At 46.0% G+C, this 27,116-nt stretch overlaps 1 protein-coding gene across 5 annotated transcripts in view; it reads right to left on the reverse strand.

Annotated features, from left to right (window-relative positions):
* Window positions 1-27,116, reverse strand: part of SEZ6L (seizure related 6 homolog like) — a 213,794-nt gene that overhangs the window by 58,111 nt on the left and 128,567 nt on the right. For all 5 annotated transcript variants that reach the window (XM_050745902.1, XM_050745900.1, XM_050745899.1 and 2 more), the window contains exons 4-9: window positions 26,918-27,110; window positions 24,816-25,001; window positions 18,157-18,322; window positions 13,489-13,655; window positions 12,378-12,572; window positions 10,417-10,555 (exon numbers count right to left, since the gene is read on the reverse strand). In XM_050745902.1, coding sequence (XP_050601859.1) covers window positions 10,417-10,555; window positions 12,378-12,572; window positions 13,489-13,655; window positions 18,157-18,322; window positions 24,816-25,001; window positions 26,918-27,110 — 1,046 coding nt within the window. The remainder of the gene's footprint in view (window positions 1-10,416; window positions 10,556-12,377; window positions 12,573-13,488; window positions 13,656-18,156; window positions 18,323-24,815; window positions 25,002-26,917; window positions 27,111-27,116) is intronic.

A 27,116-nucleotide genomic window follows, 5' to 3' on the forward strand; every position in this document is an offset into this window, starting at 1 on the left:
GTGGTGTGTGGTATATACTACCGCACACACACAGACACGCACGTGTGCAGAGGGCGGTGGGCCAGGGCTCTGCATTGCTGGAAGAAGAGTTGACGGAGCTTTTCCCAGCAGAAGCTGGCAGTGGCTGGGGTCGCCGCCTCCTGCCGTTCTGCATCTGCATCGTGCACATACTCTTGAAGGCCTCCCCTGGAGAAAGCCTTGGTGTGGCCAATCCGAGCAGCCAGAACACCCCCAGGAAACTGTACGCAGGGGCCGCCCCCACCTGTCGTGGGAACTCCTCCAGGAAAACCGAACCCTTTGAAACCTGGAGGGCTTGTCCCAGCTTCTCCCCGGAAGGCCCCAGAGGGGCTTGCAGGAGCTTCCCCAGGCCTTGGCCATCACAGGACCAGGCCTGGGTCATCACAGGACCAGGCCAGACCAGTGCTGCTGCCCATCTGCCTCCTGCCTGGCTTCCTGCCACCTCCACCCACCTCTGCCTTCCTCCCAGGGGTGCTGTCTAAGTGGCAGGTCTGACTACACTGCTTGCTTGCTCAGCTCTCAAGGGAGGGTGGCTGCCCTCAGGATGAAGTCGGTTCTACTCTGTGAAGCAGGGTTGAGGGGTGATGAGAGGTGTGAGGCTGGCACTCCTGGGTCTAAGTGGCGAGCCATTTTACCCCTCCGAGGAGGAATGCTGTTCTCATCTATTACATGGAGAACACATCATGTGACTCTCCTAGGTAGCTTTGAGAATTAACTAAGAGGTAACGTGCTCAGAACAGAGCTTGGCACAAAGGTAAGGGCATGTGGGTGTTTTGGCACCACAGTAATCCATGTGAGTGATTATTGTCATCTCCAGACCTCTGATAATTGGATGCAACTCTAGCCACATGGTGTGCCCGCAATAAACACTCGTTGAATAGTAAGTGCAGGAGGACAGTGCATGTCAGGGACTCGTAAAACAAGCAGTCGTGTCTCCCTAAGATGTCAGGTCTAATTGCATTAGAATGCCTTGAGTTTGTAGGGGGCGCACCAATAAGGCAATGTCCAGCTCAGACAGAGAGCAGGTCTCCTCCCGAGTAGGCTCTTGCAATCACCAAGGTGAGAAGAGCGTGGCGTGGCTGAGGAGCAGAACACAGGCATGAGTTGGTGGAGGACCTACCCGTGGTGCTTGTGTTTCCAAGTTACCACCGCAATCCCCTGCAAATCGTGGGGAAGAGGAAGGTAATCATTTAGGTGGGATACCTGGGTAAGAACTGTGTATGGATTCTCTTCATTCCTACTGTAACACTCAAACTGCAAGCTCAGAGGGATCAATGTGTGTGTGTGTGTGTGTGTGTGTGTGTGTGTGTTGTGTGTGTGATTATGCAAACGAGCTCAGTTTGTACACAGGACCATGGGCCATGGGAGGAATTAATCGTCATCACAGCTGCCAATTAAATTGTTGAGTGTGTGTAATGTACCAAGCCCTTGCCAAGTGCTTCTCACATGGTATAATTTCATCATCTCAGGAACTCGAAGAGATGGGTGCCACTGTTATTTTCATTTGAAAGATGAAAGAAACCGAGGCCCAGAGAAGTGGAGTGACTTCATCCAAGGTCACACAGCCACTCAGTGGAAGAATTGAGACTAGAACCCAAGACTTCTTACTGTAGGTGAAGGCTTCTTCCTGTCCCTGAAGGAATTCAAGATCGTTCCAGAGTGTCTCCCACATGCTGAAAGCCTCACGTAGGGAAAGAAACGTTTTCTGAGTCTTCTCTATGCCAGGCATCAAGCCCTAGGTGCAAATCTTATCTCTTATTCTTCCTAGCTGTGAGATTTTACACAAGTTCCTTCAGCTGTCTGAGCCTCAGTTTCCTCATCTGTAAAATGGGGATAATGATGCTCAGACCTCATGGGATCATTGTACACAGTGATATCATTTGGAACTTTGGGCTGGAACCAGGAGACCTGAGTTCTAGTCTCCACTCTTCTGTGATCATGGTAACTTGAGAGCAAAGATGATCCCAAAGCTTGGCCCCTCTCTGTATCCACACCATATCTCTGGGCTGGGCCTTGCTTTGTGGCTTGCCATAGGATATGGCAGATGCACTGCTGTGCCACTTCCTAGTCTGGGCTCAAGAGGCCTTGAATGCTGCTTCTCCATTTCTTGAAACCCTGGCCAGTCACCACGGAAACAAGCCCAAGCTAGCAATTGGAGGATGAGAGGCACCTGGAGCAGAGATCCGTGTCTATGTCAATCCCAGTCTATGCCCACCTAGACCACGACAGCCAACCCACCCCCAAATACGTGAAGAAGGCCAGTGGCCGCCCAGAGACCCATCTGCGAACCCAGCTAAGACCAGAAGCACCACGCTGACCTGTAGACTCATGAACAGAAATACATGCCTGCTGTTTGATGCCAGTGAGTTTGGGATGGTTTGTTATACGGCAATAACTGACTGATACAGTGGTCTTGGGGCAATGTCTTCCCATCTCTAGGCCTCAATTTCCTCATTTGCAACATGATGGAATTTGGGCTCTATGAACTTTTCTGCTCCTTTTCTAATGCCTTCGAACTTTTGGCTCCAGGGAAATCCTGTCTCCTCTTTGCAAATGGGCCAGAAGATCTGAGTTCAGCCAGTTTTATTTTTGTCGCGGGCATTTCTCCTGTTATTTTTGCTGATATCTGGAAATCTATTCTCCCAGGGCTAATGTTGTCCTCAACTCTTGAATCTCCCTCCTCCTTGCCTGGCTCTCAGGTAGAAGTCTTACAGTCCAAAGCAGCTATATCTCTGTTTGAAGAACTGAAGTGCCTCTGGAGAAGGCACTTAATTTTTAGGGCTTGGAATTAACTTAGCACAGAACAGGTTGGCAGCAGCTGAAGAGGACTGTTCCGCAGCTATCAATCATATGGTTACCTGGGTTTGTTATTAGGCCTTTTTATTTCCTGGTTAGAGAACTGTGCTGGGGCTCACAAACAGGGAGCAACGTTGGGAACTTTGCGGAGGAGCAAAGGAAGGCACGCTGGAGCCTGGTTGAGACTTTTTCCCTGCAGAGATAGATGTATGTTCGCAGCAGATGTCCAGGAAACAGGGAGCAGGAAACATTCTGAGCCTCAATTTCTTCTTCTGTAAGATGGAGCTGGGAATTTCTCCCATGTGGAGCACTTTGCTACCTTTGTGTGTGTGTGTGTGTGTGTGTGTGTGTGTGTGTGTGGTTACAAACTGGCTTTGGTCTTAGAGACCTGGGTTCAAGTCTCTAAGACCATCTCTGACTTACACACATCCTAGTTGTGTGACCTTGGGCAAGCAGTTTCATCTCTCTCAGCCTCAGTTTCTTCATCTGCACAAAGGAGTAGTCATACTGACATGATGTAGATATTGCATAGGGTACTGATACTGCATTGGAGAGTGAAATGAGTTACTATAGGTAAAGAAAGCACGTAAAGACTGGCACGTTGTAAGTACTCAATGAATGTCAGATGTTGGTCTTTCATCATCATCATCATCATCAATGAGATAATGTGTGCCTGTATTTATCATAAAGTCTGGGATATAGTAGGGGTAAAAATAGTGTTAGCTATGGTTATCTGCCTATCTTGTGTCAGAAACCTTATGTTATTTGTTATTTTAACTTTTACATGACTTAATTAATTTACACACCCACCTCCTCTCTCTCTCTCTCTCTCTTTTTAGAAACAGGGTCTCACTATGTTGCCCAAGCTGGTCTCAACACCTGAGCTCAGGTGATCCTCCCACCTCAGCCTCTCAAGTAGCTGGGACCACAGCTGCATGCCACCATGTCTGGCTAATTTTTAAATTATTTGCAGAGACGGGGTCTTGCTTTGTTGCCCAGGCTGGTCTTGAACTCCTGGGCTCAAGTGATCCTCCCACCTTGGCTTCCAAAAGTGCTGGAATTACAGGCATGAGCCACTGTGCCCAGCCGTCTCTTTCGTTCAACAGATATTTATCAAGCACTTTCTTTGTACCAGACACTGGGGATAAAGTGAACAAAATATCCCATTGTGGGGGCAGGCACCATCACCTTCAATAATCTGTCTGAGGCCACAGAGCTGGTGAACATCAGGATGGACTCACATACGCCTCTTTTTGACTCTAGATGCTTTTATGTCTCCTTGGCCGTAAGGCGTCTTCAAGGTTGTGGCCCCTGTGCTGAGCTCTTGTGGCCCCAAGCAGGTTGTTTTTCTGGTCCTCTCTTGCTGTGTGATACTTGCTAAGCTTGGGGCCCCTCTCGGATCTTCTATTCCACGATGACTTCACCAATGTTAGTTCCCTTATTTTCCTTTCCGTAATTTATTTTGAGAGTTGGGGAGGGCGTGGGGGGAGAGAATAAATGAGAGAGAGAGGAGAGCAATATGAGAAGTCCCTTAGGATGTCAGTTTCTGTTCAGTTGTGTTTTTAGGGTAAGAGGCAGATTTCTGATGGAGCTGGGAGGGATACATGGTGGGTTAGGGCGGCATTTGGGGTGTAAAGAAGGTTTAGCCTGAGGGCTCCTGACTCATCCCAAGTTGATGCACCCTCCTTCTTTCCTCCATCCAACAATGAGGGCAGATGGTTCTCACTGATGCTGTGGTTCGGAGCATTTGTTCCATGCCTAATGGTCACTGTCGTCACTGCTTGAATCCTTTGCTTATGACACTTTTCTCCCATTAACTCCGGGCAACTGGCACTCTTCAAGATTCCTTCTGGATGTCACCTTCTCAGGGACATTTCCATAATTCACGGAGATAAATCTAGTTCCCGTCTACCTCCCCAACTCCCTCTCCAAGCCACAGGACTTTGCTTACATTTTGCCATGTTGTCTGTTTATGGCTGTATGTCCCTTCGTGAACTTTGAGTCCCTACAGGCCTGGGAGCCTTCTTGCGTCATTGCTGCATTGCCGAGACACACAGCTGGTGCCCCGAAAGCTGTTCAAGTCAGTGGAAGCGGAGGCTGTGGTGTGGGCTCCATCTTTGCTAGCTGTGTGACCTGAGGAAGCCACGTAACCTCTCTGTGCTCTCATGACCCAATCCATAAAGTGGTAATGATAATATCTGCCTTATCTGAGGATTCCTGATAATAGTAGTCTCCATTTGTGAAGCACCAACTACGTGCCAGATAACATGCAATGTGCTTGGCATACATTATCTCTAATTTGGGTAATTACCCTTCTGTAATTATCTCTACCCACATTAGCTCTAATTTATGTCATTATTATCTCTGCATAATAATGTTCACATTTATTATTGCTCATGGACCTAAACGATGCAGCTCAGGGTCCACCTAGCACATAGTAGGTTTTTAATAAATGGTAACTAATTAGAACCACCATGCCCATGGTATCAACAGACTGCCCAGTAGACAAAGAGGGCTAGAGATCCCCTCTCGCCTGGCACATGTGGCTTACGTCCTCATTCATGACTCAGCAGACAGCTAAGTCATGCGCCTACTATGGGCCACCTACCCAGCTCGGTCTGCAGTGCAAACTCCCTCCTCCTCGTCGATGTGAAAAATAACAATTGCAAACACTTAGGAGGGCTGAGGGGCCTGGAGGACGGAATTATTTTTACTATCAAACCCAAATTGGTTTACTAAAACTGTCAGTGGAAAACCAAGCAAGATAAATTAAACCCAGCAGCTCTTGGGCCTCACGTAACCCTGGCTGTTGAGATGCTATTTTCACTCCCTCTGTGGGAGGGAGGAGGTGCCAAGTCCAGATGCCACTCTGCCAAGCGTGTGCCAAGCTTGTCGGCGTGAGCCTCGGGCTGGTGACCAGAGGACGCAGCTCCCTTCTGCAAAGCTTTAATCTCTTTAAGTGCTTAAACCCTTTTCCTGCTGCCCAATTTGGGGAAGCCCAGACTCCCTAATGTGGCCTTCAAGGCATGGCTGAGTCCCACTCACTGCAAGGCTGTCCTACTTCATGGATGCGTCCTTGAACTCCAGACACACAGGGTCTTGGAGACATGGCAAGTGGGGTGAAAGTCCAAGCTCCACCAGCTTCTAGCTGTGCGATCACAGGCACTCTCCCAACACCCCGAGCCTCAGTTTACTCATCTGGAAAATGGAGATAACAACAGAACCCAAGGCATGTGCTTGTCGTGAAGATGTCTAGGATGTAAATGCTTGGGATATCCTAAGTGCTCAGCAAATATTAAATATCATGGACAGTTAAGAAGGGAGCTGTGCTTTCCTGCCTCTGGACCTTAGCACATGTTGTTCCTTTTGGCTGGAACACTGTTCCCCTCCATCTCTGCCCATCTTCTCTCTGGCTTTCAGGTCTTAGCATAGATCGGGGTTTCTCTGCTTCAACACCATTGATATTTTGGGTCAGCTCATTCTTTGTGGTGGGTATTGTCCTGTGCGTTGTCGGATGCATAGCAGCATGATTTTGAATTTGCATCTACCCTTGATTCAAGGCAGCCCATCATTTTGCAGAGGAGGAATCTAAGGCCCAGAGAGGCTAGGTGCTGGGTCCAGGGCTGCTGAGGGCATGGAGTATCAGGGCAGGGAGGCAGGAAACTGAGGGTCCTCTCTCCTAGTCAACGCTCAATCTACGACTGCGAAAATGTTCAGAAGACAGAAAGTCTGCCCCCGCTGCAAGGGCTCCCTTGCTGATGCTAACACCAGTGGCCTGGCTTTGGGGAAGCTTTAATTGCTTGAGATTCCCAGATCGGCTGCCCCATCGCATGCATGCTTAGTGGTAGAAATAAAACCCAATCTGGTGTCAGGCTGAAGGTTAATTGAATATTTGATGCCTAGAGATGATGAAAGTAAAGATTCCCATTTTCTTGTTTCCTCCTCCAGACCTCTGGCACCAAAGGGAGATGTGGGCCCGACTTATTTAAGCAAAACCACCCATCTGGGAGGCTTCCTGTGAGGCGAGAAGAGGAGAGCCAAGCAGAAGAGGGGGGATTATAGATGACTTCATGGGGCCTAGAGCTGGGCGGGATCTTCTGCCAGAGAAGCCAAGAACTCAGGAGTTTGTCGTACCTTCTCTTGGCTGAAGACAGGTGGTTTTCCTGGTAACTTCTGGGGAAAGGAATTCATAAGCTGGAACCATAAATTTGTATTTATGGACAAGGACAAGGGGGCAACACAGAAGGCTTCCTAAGGGATGCAGCCTTAGAATAAAGTTTTCTATGTGAAGCTTCAGCTAAGAAGACCCCAGAGCTTCCCTTGGATCCATTCCCTCTGTAGCCCCTACCCACCTGCCATGCTTTGCTCCAGCCACGTTAAACTTTATGCCATTAAGTGGGTCACACTCTCTCATTTCCAGGCTTATAGATGCTTTGCAGATGCCCTTATCATGTAGGTAGGACATGCTGCTGCTGCTGCTGCTTCTCCTTCTCCTTCTCCTTCTCCTTCTTCCTCTTCCACTTCCCCTTCTCCTTCTCCTTCTCCTTCTCCTTCTCCTTCTCCTTCCTTCTCCTTCTCCTTCTCCTCCTCCTCCTCCACCTCCTTCTCTTCCTCCTTCTTCTTTTCTTTTTCTTTCTTTCTTTTTTTTTTTTTTTCTGAGACAGAGTCTTGCTCTGTCACCCAGGCTGGAGTGCAGTGGCGTGATCTCGGCTTACCACAATCTCCACCTCCCAGGTTCAGGTGATTCTCTTGCCTCAGCCTCCTGAATAGCTGAGGTTACAGGTGCCCACCGCAACGCCTGGCTAAGTTTTGTATTTTTAGTAGAGGCGGGGTTTCACCATGTTGGCTGGGCTGGTCTTGAACTCCTGACCTCAAATGATCCACCCACCTCGGCCTCCCAAAGTGCTGGGATTACAAGCGTGAGCCACCATGCCTGGCCGGGGCATTCTTCTTTTCCCCCCATCACCTGCCTACCTTCTCTTTCATGGTATTATAGAAGTCACTTCTTCCTGGGAGCCCTCCTGATTTCACTCAGGTGCCCTCACCTGCCTGTCACTGCTCCTTTCACACTGCATTTACTTTCTTCCCTGCCTCACCTGCTAGGCATGCAGGGTGAGGACTGCCCTGCTTTTCTCACAACTGTATCTTCAATGCTAAGCCTGCTACTGGCACACAGTAGGTACACAGTAATTTTTTCCCTAGAGTTAAGAGAGACAACCCATTCCATTCTTTTTAATATGAATTTTACCACTGAAGAAACAACCATTAGAACCTTTCCAGCACATAAAATTATGCTTGCCTTATAGTAGACACTCAAACAATTTGTTTGGAATGAATGAATAAGCTCTTATTCCAGACTCTAGAAGTCAAAGAGAAACGAATGGGGGGAAGAGGATGAGGTCTATTAAATTCAATTTTAATTTTAACTTTTTTGTTAGAGACAGAGTCTTACTCTGTTGCCCAGGCTGAAGTGCAGTGGTGTGATCATGGCTCACTGCAGCATGGAACTCCAGGGCTCAAGTAATCCTCTCACCTGAGCCTCCCAGGTAGCTGGGACTACAGGTGCCACCAAGCCTGGCTAGTTTTTTTAATTGTTTGTAAAGATGGGGGTCTCACTATGTTGCCTAGGCTGGTCTTGAACTCCTGGCCCTAAGTGATTCTCCTACCTCAGCCTCTCAAAATGTTGAGATTACAGGTGTGAGCCACTGTGCCCAGACAAGGATGAGCTTTATTGAGGAGTGAGGCAATGGGCAAGGAACGCGAAAAATCTGCCTCCAGCAGCCACAAAGCATTGATATTCCAAGACCCCCTTACAGGAGAGAAAAACTGAGGCCCAGAGAGAGGCGAGAACAGGTGACCCCAGCCCAAAGTCATATGTGAAGGAGGTGGAATTCTTTCTTAGATTGGCCTGACCCCAAGTCCACAAGGGGTGGCTATTCAAGCTGTGTAAGTCTCTGACTCCGCTGGAGAAGGAGGTTCTGGGACAACCTCTGGGGACACTTTTTTTTTTGAGACAGGGTCTTACTTTGTCACCCGGGCTGGAGTGCAGTGGCATGATCACGGCTCACTGCAGCCTCAATTTCCCAGGCTCAAGAGATCCTCCCATCTCAGCCTCTCAAGTAGCTGGTACCACAGGCGTGTGCCACCACACCCAGCTAATTTTTGTTTTTTTGAAGAGATAGGATGCCCCTATGTTGTTGGGATTGGTGTCAAACTCCTGGTCTCAAGCAGTCCTCCTGCCTCAGCCTCCCAAATTGTTCGGGTTACAGTCATGAGCCACGGCACCTAGCCTAAGGACATTCTTGCTGCATCTAAGGAACAACCTCAAAAGCCAGTCACTAATAATTTGAAAATAATGTCTCTTTCTCTTGCAAGTTTCCTCTGCAGAGCCAGACAACCCTGAGTGCTGCTTCCCCAGCCTGCTGGGTTTCAGCACTCTCTCCTCCCCCAACCACCCTCCCATCTGCCACCTGGGTCTGCCGGGAACTCTGTATTCTGCTTGCTCCAGACACCACCATCTGTCTTTGTCCACTTCTCACCCCCATCTCACATGGGGCAGTGGAAAGAGCATGACTGAGAAGCCACAGAAGCCTGAATTTCAGCTACTCGCTGGCTTTCTGGGTGGCCTCCCTGCATTTCTGCTGCCTTCTCAGACAGTGGGGTTAATGACCTCCCAGGCAGGGTTCTTTGTGAGAATGACCTAAGACAGAAATGTTTAGAGCAGTCACTTTTGCATCTGGCCCAGAGTAACTGCTTCCCTGCAAATGTCACCCTCATGGGGAGCTAGCGGGGAACATTCTGGATGGAGAATCTAATGGTTACCCCCTGTGAATATGAGAAACCCAGCGCACAGCCAAGTAAGTCTGTTCATTAAAAACATTTTTTTTTCATTCAGCAATCATTTCCTGAACATCTACTGTGTATCAGGCTCTGTGTTAGACTGTGGAGACAGAGGGTGGTCAGACCCAGCCCCAGTGGAGAGGACCTTCTGGTTTAGTTGAGGGAGACAAACAGGAAAATAAACAACTGTAGTCCTGTAAACAAGTGTTATAGTGCCCCCCTCTCCCTGGCCACACTGGCCATTCGGTCCTTTGAAAATGAGATGCTTGCCACAGGGCCTTTGCACATTCTGTTCATTTAGGATGCATCACTCCAACTCATCTTTTAGTTCTGAGCTTTAGTATAAGAACCTTGGGGAAGACTTTTCTGATCTTCCTCTTTATATCAAATTCCAGTTATAGAATCTCATAGCACCATTCACCTCTCCTTACATCCCTTATTGAAGTTAGAGTGTGCAATTATTTGTGTATGCCCTCATTTCATATTTGTTTCCTTAGACTGAATTTCCCAAAGATAGGGACTCTCTCTCTCTCTCTCTCTCTCTCTCTCTGTCTCTCTCTGTGTGTGTGTGTGTGTGTGTGTGTGTGCGCGCGCGCACGCTGCTGTTGTCAATCTCACTATGGGAATGCCTGTTCTCTGCACAGTCCCTGGCACATAGTAGATGCTTAGTTACTACTGGTTGAAAGAATAAAGCAGGAGCAATTTCTTTCCCAATCTCCCAAATTTTGCCAAATTAGAGGACAGCCCATTATAAACACTCACAACTGGATATCTAAGAAGATCCGTTTCTCTTCTCCCACGTGGATCTTCCAGATACAATCTTCACCTTCCACGTAGGGCTCCGGCCAGTTTGGGGACAGTACCACCCCAGCCACAGCAGAGAGCTCACCACCGCACATGGCTGTAAAAGACAGACATGCAGGAAGGCGGACTTTATTTGTAAAGAAGTCAGTGTGGCATAGCGGCTAACCCTGTGGGCTATGAAGTCAGACAGCCGTGAATCTCTGTGTACTGTGGACAGGTGCCTTTACCTCAGGCAGCCAGCACGTGTGTGTGTGTGTGTGTGTGTGTGTGTGTGTGTGTGTGTAATGATTAAATGAGAGCTGGCCAGCTGCCTGCCCTGCAGCTGACAGTTGGTAAAAGTTGGGCTAAGGAGTGCTATTGCTCTTTCAAGACCAAGGATGGAGCTCAGTGGTCAGAATGACTCCTCAACAGCCTCTGCTCTTTTGCAGGGTGAGTAGTGGCTAAGAGACCGCTCACTCAAGTTAGGTGGTCCCAGGGTTCCAATCTTGTCTCTGCTGCTAACAATCTGTAAGAGGAGGTATGTAATTTCCCAGAGCCTCAGCTCCCTTTCTCTATAAAATGGGGGCAATACCACTGCCAGCCTCATTGGGTGATTTTGAGGCTTAAGCTCATGAATGTCAAACATGCTGCACAGCGCCTGGCACGTGGTAGCTGCTCGATAATTTAGATAATGTTGCTATGACAGGTCCCGGCCCTGAACTGGAAGCAGAGATGTGGCTGCGGCAGGTGCCCTTTAAATTCCACTCTGCGTTTACCGCTTTGGAAAGTTCTCAACATGGCAGAGGCCAAAGCACCAATAAATTCCGCTCTGTTAAACCGGCACATCTAATATAGGGATCAATTCCTCACCATGGCAAGGCTGTGATTTCACGCCAACTGCCATTGAGGCGGTGGCTGCCAAGAGTGAGGGCACCCTTCATTACTCCACATGCTACCAGGAGACCCAGGCTCAGGGTGGCTCAGCGGCCTTGAATATGGGGAAATGGGCCGGGCGCGATGCTCATGCCTGTAATCCCAGCACTTTGGGAGGCCAAGGCAGGTGGATCACCTGAGGTCAGGAGTTCAAGACCAGCCTGGCTAATACGGTGAAACCCTGTCTCTACTAAAAATACAGAATTAGCCGGGCGTTGTGGCCCATGCCTGTAACCCCAGCTACTCAGGAGGCTGAGACAGGAGAATTGCTTGAACCCGGGAGGCAGAGGCTGCAGTGAGCCAAACGAGTCTCCATCTCAACAATGCCAAAAAGAATATGGGGAAACTGGCAGGACAGTCCACTGGAGCCTGTGTAGATGAGGGTCCTCTGCAGCCAACACTGTCCAGTGGGGCTCAGAGCACAGTACTCTGAGAGCAGAGAGACCTGAGTTCCATTCCTGTCCCTGCCAATTCCCCTCAGTGTGTTCTTAAACAGGTCACTTCATAGCATTAGTTTTCTCACCTGCAAATAGGGCTGATAGAATCTACTTTATAAGGCTATGATGAGGTTGAAATCAGATAATGCACATACACCCTTAGCAAAGCACTGGTAGCATAATTATTACACACCAATTAAGAACTATTATTATTCTTATTAGTGAGATTCAGGGCTGCCCTGGGTTGTTGCATGGGTTGTGCACTGCACAAGCATGCATAGCAGAGGGAGTATTTACGAGCTGAAATCCATGCAGTATTCAGCTCACCAAGCTGTGCACTATGGGACCTATGCCCGGAGGAAGGCGCACCTTTTAAAATTTACCCATTTTGTAATTTTCTCAAGACCTGCACCAACCCTGAACCAAAGGACAGTGAACCTTGGAAAGGGTTCTAATCCTAAAATTGGTATGAAAACTGGGGACAGGCCTCTAAGCTGGGGCCTTGGTCTTCTCATCCGAAGGGTGGAGGTCCCTGGGGTGCCATGGGAAGAGTGTCGTGGGTCCGCTCACCTCTGCAGAGGGGCTCCGTGTCATTCCAGTATGGGTCCCGCACATTGATGCATTCGATGATGGCCGGGCCCTGCTCCAGAGAGTGGCCGGGGTCGCAGGTGAACTCCACTATAGTCCCAATGTTATAGGTCGGGTCGGATGTAGTGAAGTTCCCATTCTGGATGTAGGGCTCGTAGCAGTGGCCTTTCTCAAACGCTGAGGAAGGGAAACAAAGAGAGGCAGGAGTTCAGATGAGTCAGGGACTACCCCATGGTGCTGTATTTCAGAAGATGGGTCTCCTGTGCTGTTTAGAAAAGCCCTAAAGAAAACAAGTACCAAATCACATGTCCTGGTTCCAGACGATGTGCTGAGAACCCTGGGGCCACCCAGTTGACTCCTTGGGGCCTCATTTAAACAAATCTAAAATAGGAATAAGAATCTCTGTCTTCTCCACCCTGTGGAGTTGTTGTGTTTTAATACCTTTCCACGTCCGATTCCACAGAAGGATCTTCAGAGCCCTGATTTTTTTTGCCACTGGAAACTGTAGGGTTGTCTATGATAAAAACCAACTTTTCTTGGCAAAGCCAGAACAGAAGGTCCTCCAACATACATGAAATGCCCAGCGAATCCCTTCTTCAAGAGTCAGGGTCTCAGCAGGAGGGGCTCTTGCTAAATTCTTCTTGGAAGAAGAAGTGGCTGACTTATAAGGGGTCTACTAGGTGGAGTGGAGCAGAGCTTAAGCGCTCCCCAGTACAGGATGGACAGAGATCTTAACTCCATCCTTGTTCACTGGTGGTCTTGGGCAGGTCACCCAAGTTTCTTAAACCTCAGTTTCCTCACCGAAAATCAGATAGAATAACAGTTCTAATGTTTCAGTGTGATGAGGATCATGCAGAAGCTGAAATCCAAGGAGACAATGCACAGAAGGCACTGAGCACGTAGTAAGTGCACAGCTAATGGTAGGCATTATTATTAACGAAACCAAGAGCCTGTCTTTGGAAACCAAAGGATCCACATGGCCACGGGATTTCCCACATCCTTCGCAGCCCAGATTTCTATCTCCCCATGCTTTCCCTGCTCCCAGGCTACTCCCAGCCCCACAAGAGAAGGGGAAGCCCCCAGGGACCCTCACCCTCAAATCGGATGTTGAAGGTGGAGGCTGCTCGGGCCTGGTCGGACGTGAACTCGATACGGATGGTGTCGCCCTCGCTCAGCAGGCCCTCAAAAGGGACACTCTCAGTTTGAAGGGAGTCATAGAGAAGAGCTGACTTGTTGGTCTGCCCGCTGTGAACCGTCATCCTGGTAGTGGGAGCAGAGAGACAGAGGGACACTGACAGATTTTCCTGGGTCACTGACATGGCAGAGGAAGGGGTGTGCTATGACTGCCACCTCTGGAGCCTCATTACCTGATCCCAAACCTAACTCTTCCTCTTTTTTTTTTCTTTCTTTCTTTTTGATGGAGTTTCACTCTTGTTGCCCAGCCTGGAGTTCAATGGTGCGATCTTGGCTCACTGCAACCTCTGCCTCCCACGTTCAAGTGATTCTCCTGTCTCAGCCTCCCGAGTAGCTGGGATTACAGATGTGCCCCACCATAACCAGCAAATTTTTGTATTTTTAGTAGAGACAGGGTTTCACCATGTTGGCCAGGCTGGTCTCGAACTTCTGACCTCAGGTGATCCACCTGCTTTAGCCTCCCAAAGTGCTTACAGGCATGAGCCACCTTGCCCAGTCCTGACTTTGCCTCTTATGTGCTCAGACAAGTGTCATCTTATCAAACCCGTTTCCTCTTCTGTACAATGGGACTAAATGCATGTCCTGGCTTCTTTATGATTTATTCTGAGGTTGTAGGGGGAGTAATGTATATGATGTAATAAACCAAACGATGAACTAATGAATTGATGTTGACTATTATTATTAATTGAGAAGTTGGAATTAATGGACTAATCTCATTGCCGAAAGGGTGGCTTATGTAGTCAGGCAGACCTGGGTGTGAGTCCTGACTCCGTCACTTCTGACCTGTGTCACTTTGCACAAGAACACTTCACCTCTCTGAGTCTCTGTTTTCTCATCTGTAAAATGGGTACAATTGCACCTATATCAGAGTGTGGGGCGCGGTGGCTCATGTCTATAATCCCAGCACTTTGGGAGGCCAAGGTGGGTGGATCATGTGAGGTCAGGAGTTAGATACCAGCCTGGCCAACATCATGACACTCCGTCTCTACTAAAAATACAAAAATTAGTCAGGTATGGTGGCGTGTGCCCGTAGTCCCTGCTACTCTGGAGGCTGAGGCAGGAGAATCACTTGAACCTGGAAGCCAGAGATCGCAGTGAGCTGAGATTGAGCCACTGTACTCCAGCTTGGGTGACAGAGCAAGATTCAGTCTAAAAAAATAAATAAATAAAAATAAAATTAACAGGGCACAGTAGGTAAGTTTTCTTTATTAAGCATTTGACCCCCGCCAGGCTCTGTCTCTGATCCCCATTTTCTAAGAGCACTGTGTGGGAAGTCAGGAGTCATAATTCTCGTTTCCCAATTCCCCATCTGGATTAACATTAAGTCTTAAAACATCTTTCAGCCTCAGTGTCCTCAACTGTGAAAGGAGGGACCTGACCATAGTGTCGTTCTGACCTATCTTACAGGTGGGCTTTGAGAATATTTCAAAATAAAAAGTGCCCTGAAAAATAAAATGTGTTAAACAAAATGTTGGGTATTTATTTTTATTGTTATTAAAGCTATTTGAACTTGACTCCTTGCCAGCCTTGGTTTTTTAAAGAAATTATGCAAAAGTGGTGAAGAAAACAGTATACAAATTAGATAAGTTTCTTTTATGGAGTCATAAACACACATTTTTAAGCCTTTGAGGTTTTTACTGACTCATAAAAATAGTTTATTTTATGTTGCCCAGATGAATTTCTAATGTCACTAAGATGTATAAATGTTGGAGCCACAGTTGGTTTCTTTCGCTATATGTCCAGTATGGCTGAGGCAAGGATGGGGGCTGTGGTGAAGTCCAGGGGGCATCCCAGGAGTGGGAAGGGGCATTGACATAGTCTTCTGATTCCTGATGACTCTGTGGTATCTTAGGGACTGTGTGTTGGGACACTTCTTTCAAAGAACAGGAGCCTTTGGCAAAGAGGGTTTCTCTGGAGGAAAGCTTCAAGATCTCAACATCTCTATAGACTATTAATCTTTTAAAACCAGCAATTTTCTAATCATATTTTCTAGAATGTCTGCAATAGTAATGTATTTTCTCTCAAATTCTTATGTAGTCTATGGTCAAATGGATTTGCAAAATACTGAATTAAATAAAAATTAAATTTTTTTTTTCCTGCAGGACTTAACAGTACCTTTGTTAGCTAGTACATATTAAGACCTTTCAAGGCAAGGATAGGGTGGGCACAGTGTCTTCCAAACATGCTTGACTATAGAAGTCATTTTTTATGGGGCATGTTGTGAGACGAGTTTAGAAAGAGTTCATTTGGAGGAAAATCATCTTACAATCTTTATTCATGTCCCTCCTCTACTAAAAAGCCTTCCATGGCTCTCTATTGCCTGTAAAAGTAGCCTGGCATTCAAAGTCCTTCAGGATATAACCCCAGTCTACATTCCCAGCTCTCTTTCCTCCTGTTCCCGTGAGAACTTCTGCTGCAGCTCCCCAACACATTTACTAATTCTTTCCTCTACATCTTCGTGCTCATCCCCCAATTCTCCATGCCTGGAATACCCTCCTTTTGTATTCTTTGGACCCATTATCCAATTTCCTTCCATTTTGACTTTAGGTCAAAGTCTTATTTCTTTTGTAGAGTCCTATCTAGCTCTGAGTTCTTGCAACTGACATATTGTGGTATTTTAGCCATTTCCCCTCAATAAAGTGCATAATTGATTTCTCTTTTCTTCTTGGCCCAGAGAGTAGTGTCTTCATCGTTTTTTTGTGTGTGTTGACCTTAAAGCTTGATGAACTCTACAAACTTCTTTTCCTACTGATACACTTGAAAGCTGGTTTTTTTCCCTGGTAAGTGTCAACTCATACAGATCTTTGCAGGACCCCAGAGAAACTGCTAGTGACCAGTACCAGTGGGGGGCCCACTTGTCAGGATTTAAACAACTTGCAGAAAATACTCATTTTGATGCATTCTTTTGTCTCTGCTAATTCTTGTTGTCTAGTATAAACTTAAGCTTGGCTCATCTCAAGCACCCCTCAGAAGAGGCAGATCTGAGGTCTAAGATTTGGAAATGGTCCTTCACCAAGGGTTCCCGTGCCTGGATTTTCAGAGTCTCCAGAAGAAAGGATAGGGAATCTGATTTTTAAAGAGTTCCCCAGCTTATTATTCTGGTGCTGCTGAAAAGCCATGTTTGGGAGCCCCTGCTTGATACCTTACACTTTAAAGAAGCAATTTATCGATATACAGTTGTTCTGGATAAAGCTGAACTGCCTAGACGGAAGTGGACTCAAGAAGCATGGGAAAATTATTCAGTTGTCTTTTTGTTTTTTTAAAAAAAGTCTTTCCAACCTAAAGACCTGATAGTCTAGCTTTGACCCATCAAAGAAGCCAAAACACTAGAATTCTTAGATCAAAAATTCTAAGGTGGGGGCATTCTGGAAGTGCAATAAACACTGCCAGTGCCCTACCCTCTCCTACCCCTCAGCAGTCAACTGCTCCCACATTTTCTGCTGGCCTCCGACCACAAATCTCTGAGAATCAGTCAACTCAACCAGCTCAAAGGGTGGCAGCTGATGTTGGGGATAGTTAGTGCTCCTCATCGCATCTCTCATCCAGTGATGAATGGGAGCTGGTGCATAAATACCCCAGCTCCCTCACTCTTCCAACAGGTCCACTCTGAGGTATGCTCAACACAGTTGCCCAGAGGTCTCCAGTGGACAGAATCCCAATTTTCCCAGCAGTCACCTGATTATTAGTGCAACTAGTATTCACAATCTCACTTTCCCACGCACCTCCTAGTGCTTAGTAGGATCAGCTCCCCAGTAAACTACTTCCTCTCACATCCTTATCACCATGTTTGATTCCAAGGAAACCCAATTCACGACAGCAAGTCAAAACAGCTAAAGTCCTAGTTTTCTAGACTATCTTAGAATGAGATCGCAGAATAATCCAGAATATTCTAGAACAAGACCCCATAATATTCTAGAATAAGACCCCAGAATATCCCAGAATAAGATCCCAGAATATTTCAGAACATTCTGGAATAAGACCCCAGAATTTCTAGTATAAGATCCCCAAATATTCTAGAATAAGATCCCAGAATACTAAAGTTGTATAATGCTGGATTCTGTGCATATTATTAAGAGTCTACAGACACACTCTTGCTGAGATACTGCCTGGTAACTTCTCTCTAGTTCTTTCACGTGCATACGTCTAGTTTTTCCTTCTCAATTTCCTATCATGCCAGAAACTAATATTTTCTACTTCTTTCCTATTCTCCATGGAGCCTAATATATGGCTGGGTACTGAGCAGATGATCAATACGTACTCCCTTTTTGTTCAACTGCAAAAAGGGGTGTGCAAGAGAAAGAACAGGGCAGTTCCCTTTTTGCCTCTTCCCCTAGCCTGCTGTATGAGCTGGGACAGGTCCCTTTCCTTCTGCATGCCCCAGTTTCCTTATCTGTAAAAGGAAGACATTGAAGCTGATGGTGTCTAAGATATTTGCCATCCACCCCAGCTCTTCTTTTCTTGAATTCCGTGAGCCAAAACTTCAGCCATTTCAAGACTCCAAGTCCCCAAGCCATGTTCTAATATTCTGGGAGGAAACGGAGTTGGGTGTGGACCTTCAGAGCTTTACCTGTCCTTGTCATGCAGCGACAGCCTCTCAAAGTGCAGGTGCAGCTTCTGGCCCTCTGGAGCTTCAATCGTCCAGACGCAGAATTGGCTCCCATTGGTGTTTCCAGGGTAACTTGGGGAGAGGACGCGGCCGATGGTGGCATTGTGCACTGTCCCTCCACAAGGAGCTGGATCCAGAAAGGGGTGGGTGGGCAATGTGAGAGAGCAGAGAGAGAGAAAGAGAGGAGAGAGACAGAGAGAGAAATGAGAGAGAGAGAGAAAGAGAGAGAGAGAGAGAGAGAGAAGGAAGTGAGTGTTTCACTCTCCGCTGATCCCCACCGCTGCCCCTTGCCTAGGGTGAAACATCAGAGACCTGGAGCGGGAAGAAACAGGGCAGGGAGAGAAAGCTTGGAAGGGAATTGTCCTCCTGGGAGGAAATTCTCCTGTTTGACAGGAGATTTCACTCTACAATTGGAACCATCAACATGTGTATTTCATGGTAGGGAATGACTGCTATTTAATGACAGTTCTATGGTGCTGGCTGTGCCCTGACTTTTAATCACAAAATGGCAATCAAGAAGGATATAAATAGGCAGTTCACAAAAGAAGAAATATATTTCTAGTACTAAGTAAGCACGAAAAAATTCAGCCTCACTAATAAAAAATGAAATGCAAATCTAAACTGTATTCTACTTTCATCCACCTAATTGGCCAAGATAAAAAGCAGCCATAAAATCTGGAGATGGTAAGGGTGATGGGAAAGGCTCACTCTCATCATAACTAGTTAGAATGCAAACTGTTATGACCTTTCAGGAGGATGATTTAGCGAAAAGCCTAGAAAACATGCTCAAACACTTTGACCTGGCAAATATGGTTCTGGATAATTATAATAAGAAAAGATTTACAGATTTGCACCAAGAGTTAGGAATGAGGATATCTTGTTTCTAAGAATGAAAAATAACAAACAAACAAACAAAAAACCAAGATGAATGTCCACTCACAGATGTTTAGTGAAATACGTCATGTGCCACATAACAGTATTTCAATTTACAACAGAGCGCATATATGATAGTGGCCCCATAAGATTTTAATATTATATTTTTATTGTATCTTTTCTATGTTTAGATAAACAAACACCATTGTGTTAAAAGTATTCAGCACAGTAACATGCTGTACAGGTTAGTAGCTGAGAAGCAATAGGCTGTACCATATAGCCTAGGTGTGTAGTAGGCTATACCATCAAGGTTCGTGTACATACACTCTATGATGTTGATGCAATGATGACGTCACCTAGAGATGCATTTCCTAGAACATATCCCCATCGTTAAGTAATGCATAACTGTAAATACACTCCAGCCATTCAGAAATTAAATACCATGTTCTCAAAGAATACTTCAGCATATAGGAAGATGCTGCTTTTTAAGTGGAAACAAACAAAAAAAAAACCAGTTAGAAAATAGTGTGCCATACCTATTTTAATGAGATATTTGCAAGGATCTATTGAGACCATGAATATAAAAGTGATTTGTTCCTATTTCTTACACTTCACTATTTCTTGAAAAATTTCTTACCAGAATCATCTATTACTTTTATCATAAAAATCTAATAAAAAATATTAAAAAGTGATGTGTGCACTGGAAAGAACACTTTCCAGTTCACAAGCAAGAAGGTGTTCTTATTTGTACTCTAATTCTTAGGAAATATTTGGTTCTGAGGAAATTGTTTTCTCACGTACTATTTGGGAGAGCAGTTTTGAATTTTCTTTTCTCTTTTTTTGAGACTTTTCTTTTCTTTTTTTTTGAAACAAAGTTCTGCTCTGTCGCTGAGGCTAGAGTGCAGTGGCATGATCTCGGCTCACAGCAACCTCTGCCTCCCGTGTTCAAGCGATTCTCCTGCCTCAGCCTCCTGAGTAGCTGGGATTACAGGTGCCCACCACCACGCCCGGCTAATTTTTGTATTTTCAGTAGAGATGGGGTTTCACCATCTTGGCCAGGCTGGTCTCAAACCCTTGACCTCGTAATCCACCTGCCTTGGCCTCCCAAAATGCCGGGATTACAGGCATGAGCCGCTGCACTTGGCCAGTTTTGAATTTTCTAAGGAGAGCTGGTGGGCAGCAGACACCTCTCACTGACTGTCACAGGCAGTCCAGGAGGAAGGGATGTGAAGTATAGCCCAGGGTTATGACTGGGTAAAGTCCTACACCACGACCAGGGTTTCATTGGGAGCCATTTCTGTCTTTCAGGAGGATCAAAGGAGCTTGAAAAATATTTCCTTCCCTAGCACAGGACGCTTGGTTCCCCCTTCCTTTTCAGAGAAATAGGAGAGGAAGCAAAAGTGGGACAGGTTATTTGGAACCATCTCACAGATGGCTAAGGTGTTTGTAGGTTCCACAAAAGCTGGGACACTTTTTGTTTGCTTGCTTTCATCATACTACCAGCAACCAGAAGAGCTCCTGGTATGTAGAATGTGGTCAGTAAATATTTATTGAGTAACAACCATTAATTTTGCAAAATAGGAAAAAAGAAGTTCAAGGTGTTACGCCACTTCCTCAAGGACATACACATAATAAGTGGAGCAGTTGAGATTCAAGCTCAGGCTGCCTCACTCCAGTATCTCTTACTGAAGTCGCTACTCCGCTGTCTGTCTTATTTGTGATAACCTGTTAATCCAGAAAGGTACATGGAATATAGTGGGTGCTTTATAAAATGTTTCTTGAATGAAAGAATGAATATTTTTTCCTTTTTGTATCTCTAGTATCAGCTCAAAGCTTGATACATAGCAGGTACCCATTAAATGTTTGTTGAATGATAGTATGACTGAATGGGGCTTGTGGTAGCAGAGAAGGGTGGATAACTCTTCTCTCCGCTCCAGACTGTGTTGTGACCTACAGCAAAGACATTGCCAAGAAGCTCCATACTTCTTTCAGGACCACAGACAGAAAACTAGATTCATTTCTCTCTCCAGGCTGCCCTTCTGTCCTAGAGGAGAGGTTGTCCTGTGAAATAAGCCAGCCCTAGGTTCAAACCTTGCCAGTTAGCTGCTGTGGATCTAAGACAAGTCACTTGAGTTTACCCACTGTAAAATGGTGATAAGTCCACCCTCCTTATAGGACAGTAGTGAGAAATCAATGAAATGATGGGTACGGGGAGCTTAGTGCCATTCCTGGCACAGAGTGGGCACTCAAAGCATAGCCAGCTCTATTGCCCTGTGGTTCAGGAGCTGAGTGATGGAGGACACTGTCCCTGGTGGGGGGCTCTGGCCATCTGTCCTCCCAAGCCGTTGATCGTTTGCAGCTTCTCTGCTTCCCTTCTTTGCCTGATTAAGCCGACTGATGGCTCTGTTTGGCTTCAATTTGCCAGCCGTGCCTTCCCATCCATCTTTCTTAGTACAAATTGAAGCTTAATTCCTCCCTGATTTCACACATAGATAAAAATTAATGTGAGAGAGGCGTGGAAACCAACTGCCCTATGGTTTGGATTTTTATCTTTGTTTAAAAAAAAGAAAGAAAAATTCTGGAGGGCCTTGGGGGAACAATACTGTAACAATTAAATCTCGGAATTCATCATTAACTCTCATTTGCTTTTTGAGCTCCACTTGGCTATGAATAACTGGAGGGTGCGAATTATGTTTTATTATTTCCAATATTGTCTTCACACACGGCTCCTAGCCTGGCACATAGTAGGTGGCAGGGCAACCTATGCTGTCTCAACCACCATCAGGACTTTCGAGAATTCCGAAAGGGTTTTGTTCTCTTGAGAGCTGAAGATGACCAAGGCTGTGCCTACTGGTACAGGGATAGTGTGGTACAGACCAGTGCTTCTCCAGGTGTAATGTGCACATGAGTCACCCAAGGGACATGTTAAAGTGAACATTTTGATTCATTTGGTTTTGCATGGAGCTCAGGATTATGCATTTCTAATAATTTTGCTAGTCTGAGGAGCACACTTTGAGTAAGGAAGCTGTAAGGGGAAGAGCTCAGGAGAGAAGGGTTCTGGACTAAGTTCTGCCACTTCAAGTATGTTACTTCATCTCTCTAAGCCTCATTCTCTTTTCCTATGAAAGTGGTAATCTTATCTCCCTGAGTTCAAGTGAAATAGTAGATATTGTCCATCTTGATTTCCATGGATGCACTCTGACCACCCTCAATCATTTTTGCCAAATAGAAGTCAGAATGATCACCCTTATGCTTACATTTTTCCAGATATCTCCTGCCTAGTCCACCTGTCTTCTCAAGACCTTGAGCAGTACAATTTCTGACCACTGCCCCAGCCTCCTGTCCTGATATTTTCTCTGCACTTTAGCCAGATTGATCTTATGTATTTATTTGCTCTCTCAAACTCATTGAGTTCCTTCCCACCTCTGAACCTTAGCATATGCTAGTGCATCTGCCTGGAATGATCCCCTCCCCCCCCGGCCATTTTCCACCCTCAGTCTATTTCCTACTCAACTTCCAAATCTTGGCGTGTCATCAGGTAATCCTTCCTTGACCCTTCGCTCATCACTGTCCTCCTCCCAGGTGAGGTCCTCTATCACATCTTCTTCCTGCACACGTTTTCTCCATTGCAACGCCTCTCACAATCACTGGTGTCTTCTCTGTCCTCACTCGGCATCATTCCATCCTGTGAATTTCTTTCCTGGTCCTTAACACAATCTGTTACCAGCATGTTTGCATCCTTGTTTACTCATTTACACACTACAGCCTCACCTTGACTAGAAACTCTGTGACAGCAGGAACTGGGTCAGGGTTCCTGCAATAGCTCTAGCAACAGGTGCAATGCCTACCACACAGTGAGTGCTCAATGGATGTTTGTTGAATGAGTACATAGATAAGAAAGCCTCTGAATGACAAACAATGCCCAACAGGTGCTTAAAATTCCATCTGTCCTTGAAGTCTCAGATTCTATCAGCTGGCTCAGCAGGCCTACTTCTCTTTACTAGAGGGCATCAGACTGCCTCAGCAGCCTACCTTCAACAATTTCTGGGCTGGGCGTGGTGGCTCACGCCTGTAATCCCAGCACTTTGGGAGGCCGAGGTGGGTGGATCACGAGGTCAAGAGATCAAGAGCACCCTGGCTAACACAGTGAAACCCCATCTCTAGTAAAAATACAAAAAATTAGCCGGGCGTGGTGGTGGGTGCCTGTAGTCCCACCTGCTTGGGAGGCAGGAGAATGGCGTGAACCCGGGAGGCGGAGCTTGCAGTGAGCGGAGATCATGCCACTGCACTGCAGCCTGGGCTACAGAGAGAGACTCCATCTCAAAAAAACAAAACAAAACAAAACAAAACAAAACCACCACCACAACAAACAAACAAACAAACAAAATTTCTGTGTGGTGACTGAGTAAGTGACTTCATCTCCATGAGCCTCATCTGTAAAATGGGGATAATGGCTCCCATCCTATGGGATTGCTGTGAGGATTAAATGCAGCTGCTGGCATGGTGCACAACACACATTGGCTGGGCTTGAAAAATGGCAGTAGTTACACTCAAAGCACACGAAAGAAAAGAAAAAAATTATTTAATTTTTTTATGTAAAAGCTTTGTGCATCAAATAACATTGTTAAGAAATGAAAAGACAACCCATGAAATGGGAGAAAATATTTGCAAACCACTGATAAGGGTCTAGTGATCAGAATATATAATGAATGCTTACAACTCAACAATAAAAAGACAAACAACCTGATAAAAAATGGGCAAAGGACTTGACTAGACATTTCCCCCAAGAAGATCTACAAATGGCCAAACACACACGTGAAAAGATGCTTGACATCATTAATCATCAGGGAAATGGAAATTAACACCACGAGATCCCTTCATACCCATAAGGATGGCTATAATAAAAACAATGACGTGGAAAATAACATGTGTGGGCAAGGATGTGGAGAAACTGGTACCCTCACATTGCTGGGGGGAAGTAAAATGGTGCAGCTGCTGTGGAAAATCATTTGATGGTTCCTCAAAAAGTTATCCCTACAATGACCATAAGACCCAGCAATCCCACTCTCAAGTATATATCTAAGAGAAATGAAAACCATATCCACACAAAAAACTTGCGTACAAGTATTCATAGCAGCATTGTTCCTAATAGCTGAAAAGTAGAAACAACTCAAATGTCTACTAATGAATAAACAGATCGACAAAATGTGGCACATCCATACAATGGAATATTATTCAGCCATAAAAAGAAATGAAGTACTGATACATGCTACAACATGCATGAACCTTGAAAACACAGTGCTAAGTGCTAAGTGAAAGAAGTCAGACATAAAAGTCACATATTATATGATTCCATTTACATAAAATACCCACAGTAGATAAACCCACGGAGACAGAATGCAGATGGATGGTTGCCGGGGAGTGTGGGGAGGAAGGAGGGGTGGGGAGTGACTGCTTTCAGTACAGTGTTTCCATTTGGGGCGTTAAAGATGTTTCAGAGCTAGATAGTAGTGATGGTTGCACAGTAGTGTGAACATACTAAAATGTCTCCAGTGTTAAATTTCACATTATGTGTATTTTGCTCCATTACAAAAAACTAAATAAATAGCAATAGTCATCTATATTTGGAGCAGTTTCTTCCCCTTGGCTGAAAGCCATTCCCTGAGGTCACTCGTGATGTTCTACAGGTTGGTCTTTCCCCTCTTAGCTGGACCATCAGGTTTGGTCCGGCTGAGACTGGAGCATACCTGAGCAGATGGGCTCCTGGCTGCTCCAGTGCGGCTTGGAGGCATTGATGCACGTCAGCATCTTAGCGCCCTGGAGCTCATAGCCCAGGTGGCAGTGGAAGTGGGCCACCCCACCTGAGTGCAGGTCCATCACCGTGACATCCCCAGAGTCAGGCCGGCGGGGAAAGTTGCAGCTCAGCATGAAGGCTGGGAAGAAATGCAGAGGCAGACTCAGTCACTACTCGGAGCGGGAGATCAAGAACCTGACCCACATCCCGGGAGCCAATTTGTGCTGGGGAGAGAAGATGAGGCCCCTGGGGACTCCAGAGCTCCAGAGAACGCTATTTTTGTGACTCTCTTTGATCATATCGTGCTGAAGCTGCCAGGTTAGCACTTTCTTGGGGCTTAAAAATTGCCACCTTGCCTAACCAGAGACAGCGGGTTTGGGATGAAAAACGAGTTTCCATACCTCCTTTGAGCCTATCTCTATCTATGTGGACACAAAATGGCCTTCTCTCTGGGACTGGGAGGGGCAAGACCACCCAGGAAGTTTAGTCCCACCTGCATGCACATCTTGGGTGCTTGTTAAAAATGCAGATGCTTGAACCAGGTCTTTGGGAAATGCCCAAGGATATGAAAGCTTGAGAACTACTGGCCTGTGAGACAAGAGCTTGGGCTTTGGAGGGAAAACCAATGTTAGTTTACATTCTTACTCTATCAATTACAAATGATGTCACCTTGAGACAAGGACTTAGTGCCTCCACCTTACAGGTGGTGGAAGGGATTAAATGAGATAACACAGAGAAAGAGCCTCCTTCGCAGTCAGTAGATGGGGGTAGTAAAAGGGTGCATGGGGCCATATTGAATTCTTCAGTTTTCACAAGAGGATGTCAAATTCATCCTAGCTTCTTCACCCTAGACCATAGTCTGACTTCTGCTGCAGCATAGAATATCTGTATTCTCAGTACTGATTAGGAGGAGTACATTCACGTTCACAATTCAAATTCCTTTTTGTTGTTGCTTTTAAATTCACAACAACAGCAAAGGGAAGTATCCATATTGAAAGGCTGTGATGAAGTGGACACTCCCCTATACAGTCATCCACCTGTTTCAGAAACAGGTGAGAGAAAAGTTGAAAAGAGTTATTGTTTTGAAATGTCTGGATGATTTGATACAAAACATGATGACTCTCAATATCTGGTTGCATGGTTCACAAATCCACTTTCCATTCAGATATTTCAGCAGTTGGTAAGTATCCAAGGGAAAGTTCCTGGGTGAGGCAAAGGAGACCTGAAGTCATGGGAACTGCGCAGGAGGAAATGGGGTGGAGGGAGAGGGGAAGAAAAGAGGAAGAAAAAGGGGGACTAGGAAAGGAGAGAGAGAGAGAGAGAAGGGAGGGAAAATAGAGGGTGGAAAGGAAGAGAAAGAGAGGAGGAAATGAAGAAACACACAAGAAAAGAGGGAGGAGAAAAGAAGGAAGGAGAAAGGAAGTAAGAGAAGAGAGGAATGAACAGAGAGCAAAACAGAGGAGACTTAGGAACAGACCAAAAGGAAAAACAGTAGAGGAAGAAGAAAAGAGAGAAGGATCCTGTTAAGGCTCTTTATCAGGAGTCTGTGGACACACAGGGGATCTACGTATTGAAATCAGGGTCTGCCAACTTGAATGAAGGGAAGTTACATGCTTATTTTCATTAGCCTCTACCTTAGCTGTGCTATTTCCTGACAACAAACTGCAACATTGTAGTAGAACCTGTGACTTTGACACCAAGAGAAACCACAGATATTTTTCACATCATAACGGATATCTCAGCATATTTCTTATGCTCCTTAGTACTTTGAAATGTCAACAATTATAAGAACTACTAGAAAATATTGTTTAATGAATTAATAAAAAGCACATAGATTATGGCATCATAGATTATAACAGTATTTTGATAACTGCAATTCAGTAATACTGTTTTCTTTAAACTTGTATATATTTTATTTTATACTTTAAAAAACATTATTGTGAGAAGGGGTTTGTGGGTTTTACCAAACTGTCAGAGAGGCCCCTGGCACAAAAAGTTTTAAAATCCTTTTCTCCAGAGGGAAACTGAGGCTCATCAGCCTTGGCCTGATCCTACCCTGGTAGTGTAGCTGGAAGGTCCCAAGGCCGTCGTCCTGGAAGGTCCGGAAGTAGACGGAGATGGTGTTGGTGGGGCTTCGGATTACCTGACCCTCCACCAGGAGTGTCTGGTTGGCCAGGACGGTCAGGGTGGGGCCATCCACCCCGCGGATGGACAGCAGTTCCCCCTCGGACAGGTTCACACTCTTCACCTGGGA

The sequence above is a fragment of the Macaca thibetana genome, chromosome 10 (genome assembly GCF_024542745.1).
Source record: "Macaca thibetana thibetana isolate TM-01 chromosome 10, ASM2454274v1, whole genome shotgun sequence".
Classification (NCBI taxonomy): Eukaryota; Metazoa; Chordata; class Mammalia; order Primates; family Cercopithecidae; genus Macaca; species Macaca thibetana.